At 40.4% G+C, this 15,464-nt stretch overlaps 1 protein-coding gene across 2 annotated transcripts in view; it reads left to right on the top strand.

The window, feature by feature from the left end:
• The window catches only part of RASGEF1C (RasGEF domain family member 1C), a 72,593-nt gene extending 57,338 nt beyond the window's left edge, over positions 1-15,255 (top strand). For both annotated transcript variants that reach the window (XM_039701615.1, XM_039701614.1), the window contains 5 exons: positions 218-313; positions 4,717-4,812; positions 4,962-5,085; positions 7,116-7,188; positions 7,582-15,255. In XM_039701615.1, coding sequence (XP_039557549.1) covers positions 218-313; positions 4,717-4,812; positions 4,962-5,085; positions 7,116-7,188; positions 7,582-7,606 — 414 coding nt within the window. In that variant the 3' untranslated portion in view covers positions 7,607-15,255. The remainder of the gene's footprint in view (positions 1-217; positions 314-4,716; positions 4,813-4,961; positions 5,086-7,115; positions 7,189-7,581) is intronic.
• The last annotated feature ends 209 nt before the right edge of the window (positions 15,256-15,464 follow it).

Genomic DNA, 15,464 nt, shown 5'->3' with positions numbered 1-15,464 from the left:
AAATATCAAATGTACAAGCAGCCATGGGCTGCAGACCTCTCATTGCGCCCTTGGTGCGTGGGGCTCTGCAGGCATGTGGATTTTGAAGATGTGCATTTTGAAGATGTGCATTTTGAAGATGGAGGTTCTGCTCACCGTTTGCTACAACTGAGCGTAAAATCGTCTTTGGAGGGCCCAGGCCACTTTCTAACCAAGGTGTGTTGTTTTGTGCTTGTAGCACCAGATGGACCCTACTGGCAACTTCTACAACTACCGGACGGCGCTGCGGGGAGCTGCCCACAGGTCCCTCACGGCGCACAGCAACCGGGAGAAGGTGCGTGTGAGCACAGCCCTGCTGCCTGCACGGGCTGGGCTGCACTGCTGCTGGCACTCTGTGGCTCCACTTGATGCACATGCTCTCCTCCCTTCTCCTCCCTTGAAGCCTGTGTGCTTCAGGATGCAACCAGAAATGTCAAATGTGGGGGGAAACAGTGGTTGAAAGAGTCTGGAGAGGATCAAAGCAAATCTTTGTGGGCTTGCTGTCAGACATTGGGAGGGTTAGAGAGGGCAGGACACACAGCGTGGAGAACTTTGTTGCAAGTGTCTCTACATCCCTGGAAAATTCACACTGTTTAGATTGCTGATGGAACAGGTATTCCAGGCTGAAAAGACTTTTATTCTGGTGATGGAGCATGAGCCTGGCAGACCAGGTGGAGCTGTGCTTTGTTACAGCCGTGCCCCAGGCTCTGGCACAGAAGCCCCTATTGTGTGATGTGTGAGGTGAGATGGAGAGCAAAGGGCACAGCCATGGAGGCGAGGTGGATCTCCTTTTACATCAGGGAAAGATGATTTACCACAAGTCCTGCAAGGGAGTCTAGTCTAAATCCATTGCAGCAAATTTGGGGTGATATTCTGTCCTTGTGAATTTTCATTTCATTTGGTTGTTGCTGCCATCTCAGTGAGTAAGAACTGAAGTGTTTTATCAGTGTTCATGGCAGATGTGGAGCTTTCTGACATGTCACTGATGCTGCAAAAATCAGATTGACAAGATGTTAGAGTGTAGGATCCTCCTGGGCTGTGCCCCAATGTGTTTCTTGTTAATTTTCTTATTCCTCCATTCAATTCTTTATTTTTTGGTATGTGAAAAAAGGTTTGTGTTTTACACTACAATTGCTCATAGTCATAAATGGGTAATCTCTGCATTAAGCATGGCAAAGCTAAAGTAGATGCTGCATGAACAAGCACAATAAGGAATTTAGTATTCATTCACTAGAGGAGCCAGGCCAGATGCTAATCTCACACCCCTGTAAATTTGATGTAAATCTGCTGAAGCTAATGGAATCTCACAGCATTTACAGTGAAATGAGATCAGCATCTGGTGGCAGGCTGACTCAGCTGCAATGGGAGTGCACTGAGTTGTTCTGAAAAGCACTGCTCTATGCAAAGGAGAGATCATTTGGATGTGTGTGACTGGAAAAGCAATTCTTTCAACTCTCACACACTGCAGTAAGGACCTGTCAGTCTGAGATGCTTTTACAGTTTAGCTCTTCTGCAACCATCACAGATATTCAAACCAGTTGCTTTATTGTTTGACTTAATTTCCTGTGAAGTTAGCAATCTCTGTCATATCTCTACCCCTAGCTGGTTAATACTGATGGCAGAGAGGTTATTAGACTGAAAGGAATCTATTTTACATCAGAAAGAGCCCATATTCTGTTTTCCTTGTGTAGACAACATTAGTTCAGGAAAATGCTCTAGGATATGACTTGGTAGCTGCTTATACTGGGTATTTTACAGTGTCAGATACAGCAGATCATGTAAAGCTTTCTGTAGGATTAAGAAATTTTGTTTCTTTTTATAAGCAAGATTATAATTTAATTGTTTTAATGAACGTTAACACATCCAAAAGAACATGATGACTTCTTTTTGATAGATGTTACATTGTTTCTTGGCAAACTCATAGCAAAGCTCACTGTGAAGAACATTTTTATCTTCAAACTGAATTGTGCTTGCAGAGGGGTGTACTGGTTAGTAAGCAAGTCTGATTTTGTCTGTGCAGTCAAATGACCTGTGACAGCTCCAAAATGAAGTCATTCCACTGGGAAACTCTGCTTTGTACTCATGGCATAGCTCTGGCTTTGAAATGTTGGGAGTATGTACAGCACAGCACTGTTGTGCTGTCTGATACTGTGGAGCAAGAACAAGTCAGATCTCATTAACTTTCTTCTTTCTGCAGGAGGCAATTGTCCTTCAGCATGTGGGTGGGTTGTATGGCATGGAAGGGGGATAAAAATGGAGACAAATATGAGTTTCTGGCACTAACCCAGGTTTTATGCTAGCAAAGTGCCTGGAGTGAAGCCAATATTAGAGTAGAATTGTAACAACTTTTGTTGTTTTTCCTACAGAAATTTGGAAAGGAAAACATACAGGGAAATATATTTTTATTGGGAAAATAAATGGTGACCAAAATACAGCAATTCCATGGAAATGTGTAGAGAATTGGTATCCTTGGCTATGTCTTTTTAGCACCTTTTGGATGAGATGAGAACAAGCTCTGCCATGTTCTGAGCTGACTGGGGGCTCTGTGGCTGTATTACCCTGGCATCCAGCCCACATTTGTGTACCTTTCCTCTCAGCAAGGCTTCTCCTTCATGTTTTGTACCACTAATGGTGCTGACCTTTCTCCCAGGCAGTGGAGCAGGACAGAACAAGCTCACATCTGCCTGCAAAATCAAAAAAAAATGTAGACAGAACCTGGCAGTGATTTCTAGCTGGGGATCAGTGTCTGGCTCCAGCTCTCTGTATCTTCCCACCTTTTGAGACCATACTGGTTACAGAGTTATCATCATTTTTGGTAGAAAACAAACCACATAGAATGAGTTGTATTCTTTACTGCAGGTTGATGATCTAGTTTGGGTAATATGAAAATAAATCCTGAAACACACTTAGCTCAGTTTGACTAGAATTTGTTCCACCTGATCCTAATAGGAGGGCTCAGCATTTTGGGAGGATAAGGCTGTGCTTTGTGCTCATTCCTGAGTTTTATCAGTGGAATGTATCAGGATAGGTATCCAGTGGCTCTTGGGACATCAGTCCAGGCTTTTTTTATGGCTGTTTGCAGTGACATTACAGAGTTTATCTGTGGCTGTCCCATAAGAAAGCCAGCAGAGATGCAGATCTTTAAAAAGTTTACTGGATGTGGTAATTTAGCTAGAACAGAAATTGGCTTCCATTTTCACAAAACACACTGACAGTAGCTTGTGGACTCTTTGCCTCAGTGTTTTCACTTCTATGGCTTGTTCACCTTCATTGGAGCATCACAGCATTGTAGCATCCATGTAGACTGGAAAATAACAGCTGCCAATCCTGTTCATATCCTGATGTACAGCATGAGATGGAATAACATTAATGAGATGGAATAGCATTAAATACTTAATTAAAGGATTGCTCTCTTGGCTGTTCTTGCTTGCCATGAGGGCTCTTTAGCTTTGGTGCTGCTTAATAAGCTGCAGCTCAGTTAATATACAAACAGACCACTGGAAATATTTGGACACTGCCATGCAGTGTGTTTTCTTTTATGTTTATGGTGTTAAGTTTGTGCTTGGTGATTTCAAAGACAGACATTGCTGCCACAGGAAAGTTCTCACAGAAGCAGCTGCTGACCTCCAGCTCAAACCCCCCAAGCAGCCTTTTGCTGTCACAGTGTCACTGCTGGCGTGGTGGGCAGACTGAGGTTTGACAGTCAATTTTCATGGACTGGTCCTTTGTGTTATCTTTCTTTTCCCTTTGAGTTGTGAGACAAAGGACCCTGAGAGAGTCTGCTTCACTCTGGATCTCTGCTGAGGTTGAGGATGCACTTCAGGAGCGCTGTTACTGCTCTCTGCTGTAGAACATCTGGCATAAAACTTATTTATCCCTGCTTGTAATTCCATCAATTTCAACAGTCCTACCCAGACTTCTTTTATAGCAAATTATAACCCAACTCTGATGGGTAAGAGGGAAGGCTTGGGTCACTGCTGTATGCCATTCTGCCCTGGATGATGGCCAAGGCTAGTTTTGAGAACTACAATGGTCTCTCTGGCTACTGTTAGCAGTTTCCTGTCAACCAGCTTAATTTTTTCAATCCTGTTGTCTGCAGGTTAATTTGGAGAAGCAGGTTGTACTAATCAGGCACCAGGAAGGAAATTACATGCCTCAAGAGGTAGCCATGCTTGGAGCTGTTGAAAATGAAACAGCTGCTGATTAACTGCTTGTAGACAAGTCCTTGGTCATCAAATTTTATGCAGTCTTTCCTTGTCCAGGGACAATATTGTTTCTTTGGTTCCCACCTGTGTTTAAATTGCTCCATTTGTGTGTTCAACATCTCTGCTTCTAAGGACACAACAGGATAGGGAAGAGTTCTGCAGTGTTATTTTGTTCTTTGCTGTCTGATGTTGTCATCAGACAGTGGTGTTGTTGATAATAAACTGGGCTTTAAACACTTTCTTAGTCATGTTATTGTGCTCAGTGAACATTGTGTTCAGTTCACTTTCATCTCAGCATACATTCTCCTGGTGGCTGGAGGTCTCTCTAGCCACCACTGCCCTTTTGCTGGCCTGTAACTGTACTGCTTTTCAAGTGCACAGCACACTGAAAAGTTAATACTTCTTTATTCTCATCTCTCCCAATTGAGTTGTTCTTTCATGCAGAGAAAATACTGAACTGAAAAGATAATGGTATTGTCATTTCTCTCCACAGATTGTGATCCCCTTCTTCAGCCTATTGATCAAAGACATTTATTTTTTGAATGAGGGATGTGCTAATCGCCTTCCAAATGGACACGTCAACTTTGAAGTAAGATCTGAAAAATGTTTTTACCTACTCCGTTCTGATAGCTGAGGGACTCTCTGAGATGATTAGCCTGCAATTTTCAGTGCAGACCATCAAACACTGAACATGAGGTAATATTACTATATCTGAGTGGAATGATTTTGTGTTTACAGAAATTCCTGGAACTGGCTAAGCAAGTAGGAGAGTTTATAACATGGAAACAAGTGGAGTGTCCATTTGAGCAAGACCCTAACATCATCCACTACTTGCACACTGCTCCCATTTTTACTGAAGATGGTAAGACTGTACAATCACTCATCACTGAAAAGGTCTCTCTTCATCACTACTAATTAACACCCTGATCCACGCTTTGGTGATCTCTCTCACTGTCCCAGCTGTTTCCTGGCTTTCCTGCCAAACAGCTTGTTTATGCCCAGTCTATCAATGTGTTTTTGCAAATACAGCTTTCATGAAGCTGCTGCCTGATGGCTTTTCTCTTATCTGAGGCTTCTCTATAAGGCACTGTCTAGGAAGCTGCCATTGTGGCCTTATTTTCTTAATCACGAATTGAGGCCACACAAGCCTGTCATGGGCTCCTGTGAATGTCAGCTGTCCCTTAGCCACTCATTCTGTGATTGATGGAACCAGAACTAATGTCTCTCACAAACCAAGGCTGTCATCTGCTCAGTAAACACAGCCCAGGGCGATGGAGCCCAGCTGACCTCCTCCTCTACAGCAATGGCATGTTATGTACAGAAAAGAATTTTTAAGAAAACCTTTTCTACTCATTTCAGCTGTAGCTATGAAAGCCCTGTTCTGAAATTATTTCTTTGATTGTCTTTTTATACTTTTCTGTCCTCGTCAGTTTGGTACCCAGCATGTCAGTATGTGTCACTTCATACTGGGTTGTGTCAGCTGCCTCTCTACACATTGTCACGCACAGAATTGTCTACAGCAAGCTTCCCATAAGCTATTCTGGTGGTGGGTTTATTTCTTCTTCATTCTATAGGCAGTTTTCTGTACTAATCCAAGGTAATCAAACCAGACAGCTTTTATTTCACAGACTACTTCAGAAAGCAAAGTACTGCTTCTAAAATCCTGCCTAAATCTTAATAATGACTGCCAAAATAGAATAATTAACATGATTAAAGTAATATGTATCAAAAGGAGATAGGATGAAGGCATTTATTCTTGGTTTAGGCTCTAAAGGGACAGAAAATGAAAGTCAGGGTAAAAGTACAGTTTTCAGGCTACTGGACTAAAAAAGAGTGACCTCAACCTACTAATTGCATGGAGATTTTCTCCCTCATGTCCTCCCCTACAGTCATGCTGCTTTTGTGAAATGCCCTTTGCAGAAGCCACAGGAAACCTCCCCCATTACCCAGGGGCAGTGCAGAGTAAAAAGAACTGCCCTGAATTAAAGGTGGGAAGATAACTGAGAGAGATTCAGCAGTGGCACGTGAAATGCAGCTGTACTGTGCTTGTCACAGTGTGGAGGAATGGTGGCCAACACTTGAATATCACAAGACAATGCATTTGTAGCACAGGCTTGAATGGTGAGATGGTTCCAGCAGTAAAGAATTTTTATCCTTTATAAAGAATAAACTCATGAAACAGTCAAATGAGGAAATGTGTGTGAACAGAAATTACAGCCTGTGATTCTGTGAAGACAGTGAGATATTATTGCACTGCCAGCTTTTGCAGAGGAGACTACAATCTAGACTCATTTTGGTGTCATAAAACGCATCCTACAGTGTAAAGATTTGCAGGGGGAAAAAAAAGGACATATTTATTTTCTTCCACTGCATTCCTTCTCTGGTTTCTGTAACCCACTCTTACCTTGATGGTATTTTGTATCCATTTAAGATACCATGTCCCCATAAGCTTTAAAAAGATTGAGGAACATAAAGTTGTGTTATGTGATGAGAATATCCTTAATTTTTAAAAGCTTATGTGCTTAGGTGTCAGCTCTCACTGTGTCTTTTTTAAAGTTCATATAATTCTTGAGTAGCAGTGCTGTGATGGAGGAAATGGGCCCAGATCTCTGTATGCAAAACCAGAGACCATTCAGCTGCTTAATTGTAATGAGGAGATCATGCTAACATATTTTAACTCTGGGCTCCTTTACTGTTCCATCAAAATTAACGTAACAGGCTTCCAAGATAGATATGTGAGCTAAACATCAGAGCCCCACTGATTACCAGCTACCTGAGGGAACATGAACTTTTACAATTTATCTTTCTGCGTGGTACAAAAGGACATGCATGAATGCAGAGGGATAGGGGTTACTGATGCTGTTGGAAATAACACATATTTACTGTTTCCAGGTTTGTATCTGGCTTCCTATGAAAGTGAAAGTCCGGAAAACCAGACAGAAAAAGACAGGTGGAAATCCTTAAGGTAACCTCTCATTTTATCAGCCCATTTCTAAAGTACTTCCAAACAGCTGTTCTGATACCAAAGCTTGTGAAGTGCAGGTATTTAAGCTGTAACCCCTGAGTGAGGTCTCTTCCATTTAAAACTAATTTGCAGAGCTGAGGCTGCACTGATAAAAGCTCATTTTAATCTCAAATTATCCTCCCTGTAAAGAATGCCCTCAGCTTGCTCTACCCATGCACAAGCCTGATGCAGATGAAGAATGCTCCAGGTCAACTGGATCTTCCAACAGTTTACAGCTCTTCTAAGAGATGTGAAATGGTTTGATATAAATGAAAATATGAAGAGAGTGATTAAAACAACCCAAACCTTTAAATGTGTTTTTTTAAAAATTGTCCTTATGTTTTACATTTACAGATCCACTATCTTAGGAAAGACTTGAAGATTGAGAGGTTATTGCAGTAGGTCAAGGAAAAGAAATCCGCAAACATTTTGCACTACTGATTCCAAAGATGCCTGTTTGGGATTTAGACAATTTCTTTTGTTTGAGTTTTTTTTTGTTGGGTTTTTTTGACTGCCTAACATGATGGATGAACTGGATTCATCCACTGAAATCAACAGAACTGTGTGCACAATGATGCTTTTCTAACTATGAGAGAGAGAGAGGAAGGACAAACAGACTATCTGTGGCTGTGCCCAAACTGCGTCAGGATCACGGTAATTTTGCCTCTGAAGGAAAATGCAAGAAAACCAGGAGCAGGGAGAATCATGGTACTGCAACAGAGAATGGAAAAGTATAAAAAAGGAAAGCAAAAATACACAAGAGTATTTCAGAAGCAGTTGCTTCAGACAGCAGTTCTGTAAACCTTTGAGGATTGTAAAATTAAATCAAAGACAGACAACAGCAATCTGGTTAATTGCTGAATGAAGAAAAAATGAACTTAACCTTGCATCAGCAGTCCCCCAGCCTTGTTGAACAAAGCACTGACTGCTGCAGGTTGGAGCTTGCAGGGATGAGGACTGGCACCACTCACACACGTCTGTCACATGTAGGCCACGTCAGCATGGGAACATTGTCCTGACCCCATGGATTTTTACGGAACAGCCTGGAGTGTGGCTCTTGCTCAATTTAACTTCCCACCAGTGTTGTTGCTTTCCTTACTGTGAATCTGGTCTAAGGAGAGCACAGAGGGTTGATGGTGCTGCTTGAAGACACCCCCACCACTTCTGAGATTGAATGAAGAAGCAAATGACTCTGGCCTCAACTTTACCTCTATTTAATGTATGTAGTGTATTCCCTAAATTTATTGATGCTGAGTTGCATCTTTTAAGGGGTTTTATCACACTCAAAGAAAAAAGGTACTGCATTACCATTTCTATTGGGTTCCAGTTAACACAGTACTGTTTATTTTGTAACGTGATACTTAGGAGGATGGGGGTTAATTGCTCTGAACTTAGGAACTACATGGTATGCTTTAAGAAGACAAAGAGTTTCAAACTGGAATGAATGCACTAAAGAATTTGTCATTCATGAGCAGATAACCATTTTTGTCTTTTTTACATTTAGGATGTAAAGATCACAGTTTCCTTACAGATAACATGAAATAGGGAGAATGTCTTGTGTTTAAAGTTGTACAATAATCAAGGTGCTACTGTAATAGATACATTAAATGATAATGAACTATATTAGATTCAAAACTAAGCCCTAACAGTAGACTTATTGTTTGTGTGCAGAAGGAATGTTCCTAACTGCCCCAGAAAATATCTCAAAGCTTAAATGAAATCTAAATGCCACATCATACTGAACTTTGCATTTTTATTACTAACTTGGTGCTACCTTTTCAGATGTTCCAGTCCTTCTCTCCCTACAACAGAAGGATGCAACCCTTTCTTTGACATCAGTAATAACTTTATTTCAGCACAAAGTGATTCCAAGTGGCTGTGGTGTTTTGAAAAATTAGGGTAATCACAAAACCTGGCTGTGTGGCCTATTCAGCCAGAAAACTGGAACTGTTCCTGCCCTCTCTCAGGCCTCAAAGCTGTTGGTGCCTGAGTGAGCTGTTGATCTGGAGGCATGGGCAGGCTGGTGATGGAGGGCAGCAGCCTGGGGATGCTCTGTGGGATGAACTGCAGGTTTGATGTGTCTGCAGAGCAGTTCTGTGCTGGGTTGTGGCCGGTGGGAGCCCAGTCTGGCTCACTGAATCCACTTGTGCTTGCTGAGCTGAGCAGGATGGATTCTTCTGGATTTGCCAATGGGTCTTGAGGCAGAACTTCAGATCTCCTTTTCTTGTAGATCTATCAGCACATGAATTCAGACGGGGGGACATAAAACTGTAATATGTTTATTCCAGCTTTGTATGGAAGAACTAAGTGTAAGGATGGTGCAGCATCATTGCAGCCACGGAATGATGACTGTTCTGCTGATACTGTGAATCTGCTGTTTGTTAATTTTTGTACATGAGCTGAGAGCTGTACAGAGAAACTATACACATATAGCTGTTCCTTCAGGCAGAACCATTTCCAAAATGAAGCCATTAAAAGCTTGTTAAATTTCAGATGAATCCAGAGCAATAACCATAAATGTATCTACAACAATGCTAATGTTTAAGTGTGTTTCCTAAATAGTAATTTTTTGTTACTATCTGCATATTTTTAACAGGCACAGTGTGACTTCACAGTGGAAATATGGGGGTTTTGCTTATCTGAAACCCAGTGCAGGTGGATGGGCCCTTTCTTAAAACCTGCTTTTTAAAACTGAAATCTTCACTCCTTTTCTAATGAGCCACTAGAGGTTGGTACTGATGAGATTAAAATATGATTTCTCATTATAATTCCTTATATTTTGGGGCACCTTCCATGAATTTGGGCAATTGTGTAAGTATAAGTTAAATTAGATCTCCTAAAGTTTATCACTGTTGCAAACTAAACCACTTTTGTAGTCCAAAACTTTCAGATTCTCAGTGCTTAAAATGGAAGCATAAAGGTCAGATCTAGGTGGGTATTAAGGGCTTAGTGGGACTGTCAGAAGCACTAAATTATTCTTAAGCCTTTATGTAGTCACACATTTAAAAGGTCTTTTTTCAGAGGTGCTAAACATCCTCATCTCTTTGGGAGTAGTGAAGCAATTATTGCTTTATAGAGGTGCATGGCACATTAATCTGTAGTGTTTGATCTCCAGGGACATTCACTGCTCTTTGCAAAATGATTTGGAGATGAGAGTGCAAAACAACTTAAAATGAGAAGATAGTGCTTTTAAAAAACGGACTTCAGGAGACACAGCTTGTCTTCACAGAATTTTGTAGCTGAATCCTATTTAAACAGGAACAATGTAAGCCTTAAGTTGCAGCTGTCAGTTGCATTTCTAATCGATCTGTGGCCTAACCAGGGTGAACAGCTCCTGGCAGGAGTGGGGTTAGAGCCTTGCTTCACCAACAAGCACCAGTACAACTGAAAACAAAGAATGACAACTTGGGCAATAAATTTCTTCTAAAAATGTATTAATATTACATGAAAATGAGAACATATACATGTCCAGTAATCTTTTTCTTGCTATAAAGGCATAAAGAACTCCTGCTATGTTGAAAAGAAAGGATCACTTCCCACCAAGCACTAAACCACTGTAAGGTGTGCAGTCATTAGACCAATATCTAGACAAGTTACTTGTAGTAATGTTGTGGCTTTCTAATTCTGCTTCTTTGAGTGGATTCACTCCCTGGCAGCTGCTTGAACTAATGCTACACAGAGAACAGAGCAAAGCCAGACCTGTAGGTCTGTGCTGTTGGTATCAAACCCCTAAGCTGGTAAGATGTGAATATGACACAGTCTTGCAGAAGCATTAACTTAGTTTCTGGTATGCAGCAGTATTTTAAAAGACCCCCAATACATGAAATCACTTCTACACCTCCTCTGGTGTAATCAGAATGGTTGCAAAACTCCTATTTTTCCATTTCTCAGTGTGCCATCCTGCAACACGGGGATAGGTATAAAGCTCAGAGAAAAGCAGGGAGGGAATGGTGTGCCTTCAGCTTGTGTGAAGTCAGTAGATGAACTTGCTCAATGCCTTTCAGAAGACACTTAACTGTACAATGTTGCCTACAATTTCACATCTGCATTGATCACATTACTGAATTAAAGGTGCATGGATATAGGGCAGCTAGGCACAAGTAAATTTTCAGGGCAGAAACTCAAAATGAGTCAAGCACTCAAGCATTCTGTGCACCAGAGTGCCCCAATCAGACAGTCATTATTCCCCCTCTTAGGCAATGAACACAATCCTGTTGTACATCTCTGGAAGCTCCCCATGTGGATAAAGGAAACTGTAATCTCAGCTTCTGCTGAGGCGTCACTTTAAAAATGTGTGGAGAGCTGCTAAAGCACTTCAAATAAGAAACAATTTAAATGTAGAGATATTTTTCTGAGCTCAAGAATATTTTCTGAGCTCAAGAATATTTTATGATGTGGTCAGTGGTGATAAGATAATCACTCACTTAAAATTAAGCTTGTCCCTTCCTAATATCTTGGTTATTTAATAATGTTTTATTGCAATAGTATATGCACCTTTTTTAAAGCATATGAGCACTGGTTTGCACATGACTGTAAATCCAGTTTAGAACAGAGCTCAGATCACTGAATATGTAATTGGAATTATCAACTGAAAAGACATGTTAGTAGAAAAAGTAGTTATGCATATCAATATAAAAATGTTACACAGTTAACAATCTCTGGCCTAGCAATGACTGTGTTCCACGGAATGAGACTGATTCCAAGCACAACAATGTGCCAGAGGAAAAACTCCAATTAATTTTGATGGGCTTTGGAGCAGTCCTGCAATTATTAACTGTAGTACAGTTTTTAGTTGTTCAGAGGTATTAAGCTGTATTGCCAGCTGGTGTAGTCTCTGTGCCAGGTGCAACTCTCAGAGGGGAGATGCATTTAATAGGGTGAAAGTCCAGCCTTAGCAAAAGTTATCTTTGACATTGTTGAACTTTCAGCAGCAAATTCAAGGACTAAATCTGATCCAATGATTTAATTCATGTCTGAGGGTAAAATTTTACTTTCTGACTTTAGCAACCTTTTTCTCTTTTTATACTGGTAGAAATTAGCCATACTGTCTCAAATTACTCTGTCATTGGCAATTAAACCCCCTTGGATTATGAACTGAATATTTCCATTGTTGTAGTTGCAGAATGGGGTTAGGAAGTGACAAGGAAACAAGAAAAAGCCCCTTTGTTACTGCTCAGAGACTCGACTGTGGGCCAAAGCTGTCTTTTTTTTGGTTCTTTCTAACATCACCTGTGGAGTGGAATTCCCTCTGTAGGTGGTGCAGGGCATTCCTGAAGTGTGGGTTCCCAGCTCTCGGGATGGCAGCACAGGCACTGCCAGGGGATGATCCCAAAGCTGAGTGCACATTCACAGCTGAGCCTGCTCTCTGCTTTTCTGGGACACATCCCTTTTGAAGGAGAGAAAGTTCTTGGAAGTTCACCTAAGGCAAAGCCTGCTATACTTCCATACCCACCCAATAGAATGATTACGAGAAAATTCTTAGAACTAAAAGAAGTTTTCTTTAGTGGACTTAAAACAGTGAAGAATTTGTTACTTAGTTGACAGAGATTTTAAGATCTAAGAAAAATAAGTATTTTGAAAATTATGAGGAATACTTTGATGGTTGTTAACCTTCATATTTCACTGCATGGTGGCAGAGTGGAACAAAATATCTTCTATTAATACAAATGGCAGCTAGACAGGCAAAGGCAGGAGAGAATACAGTGAAATACTGATGTAGAAAATGTTACCAATAATTTTGTTTTAATATTGGCTAGAGTGTGTCCCTTCCCCTGAAACCACTGCTCCCTCCTCTGTGGAACAGCTGAAGCAGTTACCTTTTTAGATGGAACAGATCTGAAGTTTAATCTGGTTTGTATTAATTTCATTTAGGATTCTTTCTGCATATTGTCAGATAGGCAAAATATACTAAGTACACTAAAGCTAATGCTCATACAAGGCATCACATCCTGCATTGTTACATTATGCCAGTGTAGCTAGGGGCAAATCATTTGTATGGCTGGTATTTCATACACTGTGCACGGGTGCAAGGCACTGAAACTCAGGCAGCAGCTTCAGCTGCAGAAAGAAGCTAAGAATGAGTCACGCCTGCCCTGCTCCCCTGCCCTGCTCCGTGGCCAGCACAGGCTGCAGTGCTGGAAATCCAGAGTGGCTTGGGCTGCTCGCTCCTCCCTCGATGCCTTTCCCTCCACAGAAGTGGTATTTTGCTCCATAAACAGCTCTTGCAAAATGCCAAAGGAACATTTTTCTAGCTCTCTGCCATACAAAGGCTCTGTATTCATACTCCAGATCTGTCATAACAGAATAGTAGTCCTTCTCTCTTTTCATCCCCATGGCCTTAAAACTGCCAACCCAGATTAATACTGTAGTGTAGCAATGTTCCCAGGCCTCCTAGGATGCAGAAGACTTAGGAGTTCAGAGTTCAGGAGTCCTGCAAGTTAAATGGTTGTAAAGGAACCTTCTTTCTAAAAGGTGCAAAGCCCCATCTGATGGAATTTTGAACAGAAAATTACATATTCCAGATACCTTTCAGAGCAACATAACTTCCTCAGTGAACTATTACTGGTCAGTACTATATCACCACTTTCATTATTGAATTATGCTTCTAAAATTCCAGTATTTTTGAAATTAATATATGATGGTTTTTTGATGATTGGTCTGTGGGCAAACAGAATAAACAAAAAGGGGGGCTGTAGTTTATGCTGTTGGCATCATCTGTGTTTCTTTAGCAGCTCAAGCTGGGTTATCACTTACTGTCTGTCCTTGCCTTGAACCAGAAGGAATTGTTCCAATACAATTGTTCAAATTATTAAAACTTACTGAAAGATGCACATGCAGAGCTATTAAATACAGTGTTTCCAAGTCTGATTCTTAGAAATGTGCAAGTATTTCCCTTAGGGGTCTGTCTGTAAAAATACCATTACTACTACACAACATACATAGAAAACAAATTATCCTCTGGGTTCCACAACTCTTAGCAAGCATTCGTAAGCCTATAAAGGTGAAAAATCAGATTTTAAGATTTTTTTTCACTTTTAGCAACAGTGACTATCAACTATCTTAACTCCAAGAACATAGTATTCTAAAACTCTTAGAATGATACTATCTAGTCACAGAGTAAAAATGGGTAAGCAGAACTATCTTTATTTTCAGACTGAGAAATTCAAAGGTTGCATGACAGGCCCAGGGCTACCTGGGAAGCATGTCCTTTCAAAAAATTATCCAAAAAGATATCCAAATTTTAGTTTTACTTCTGGTATTACTCCTTTTTACAGCTGTGCTTAGATAAATGGGAACTAAACTATCACTTTAGGTTTTAAAAATAAACAAGCTAAGAAATAAATATATCTTAAAAGAGTCATATGTATTAATCATGTGAGTGATAGCAATGAGGAACAGTGCTTTTCCTGTATCTTTTTCATTAAATTAAAAAAAAAACATGTTGTGATTAGCATTTTCAGGTCAAATTGAAATCTCTCTACCATAGAATCATAAAATTACAGAATCATTTAGGTTGGAAAGGACCTTTAAGATCTTTGAGTCCAACTTTTAACCCATCCATAATACTCAAACTACGTAGCTTTGTTAGAAATTCCCAGAACAAGTACCAACACTTTATTGATTGCACAGGCAGGAAACAGTAAAGTTACTTGAAAGTGGCTGTTATGATTTTGTGACTGTACATAGATCTTGCAAAATGTTATTGGTAATTTGCATCCTGTAGCCCACATAAACACTGCGAGAATAGCATGGTCATTGTTACGCTTTATAGCTGTTGTGGAAAATGTCTTAACCTGCATTCATGATGGTAGTGCCCATCCTACTCCCATGCCTTTTTATACAGTTGTGGTAAGATTGTTATGAAATCCTTTTGTCAGTCATGTTCCAGCTAACTTACCTATGTATAGAATTTATATATTAAACCCCCCCTAATTTATACTGTGTTTTAACAGTTTGCCTGAACTGTCTATGGTTTCTAAATTTTGTAATGTGAGTGTCAAATAAGAACAATTAAAAAAAAAAAAGGCTCGTCTGTGTGGATTTTTTCTTTGGTTTTATATGTAGGAAAGATTTCTTCAGGCTGTGAAGAAACTCACATTGTTTTGAAAGAGATGTCCCTGACTCTGCACAACAATTAATGAATTAATTACTATGTGTGTAGTAAGAAACCTGTGGTTTCTGCTCTTTCTCATTTCCACTTTACTGCTTCTCTCTTCATCCCACACATGCAGTTCAAG

The sequence above is a fragment of the Passer montanus genome, unplaced genomic scaffold (assembly GCF_014805655.1).
Source record: "Passer montanus isolate IOZ18808 unplaced genomic scaffold, ASM1480565v1 scaffold15, whole genome shotgun sequence".
NCBI classification, from domain to species: domain Eukaryota; kingdom Metazoa; phylum Chordata; class Aves; order Passeriformes; family Passeridae; genus Passer; species Passer montanus.
This window is presented reverse-complemented; position numbering and strand designations above follow the sequence as displayed.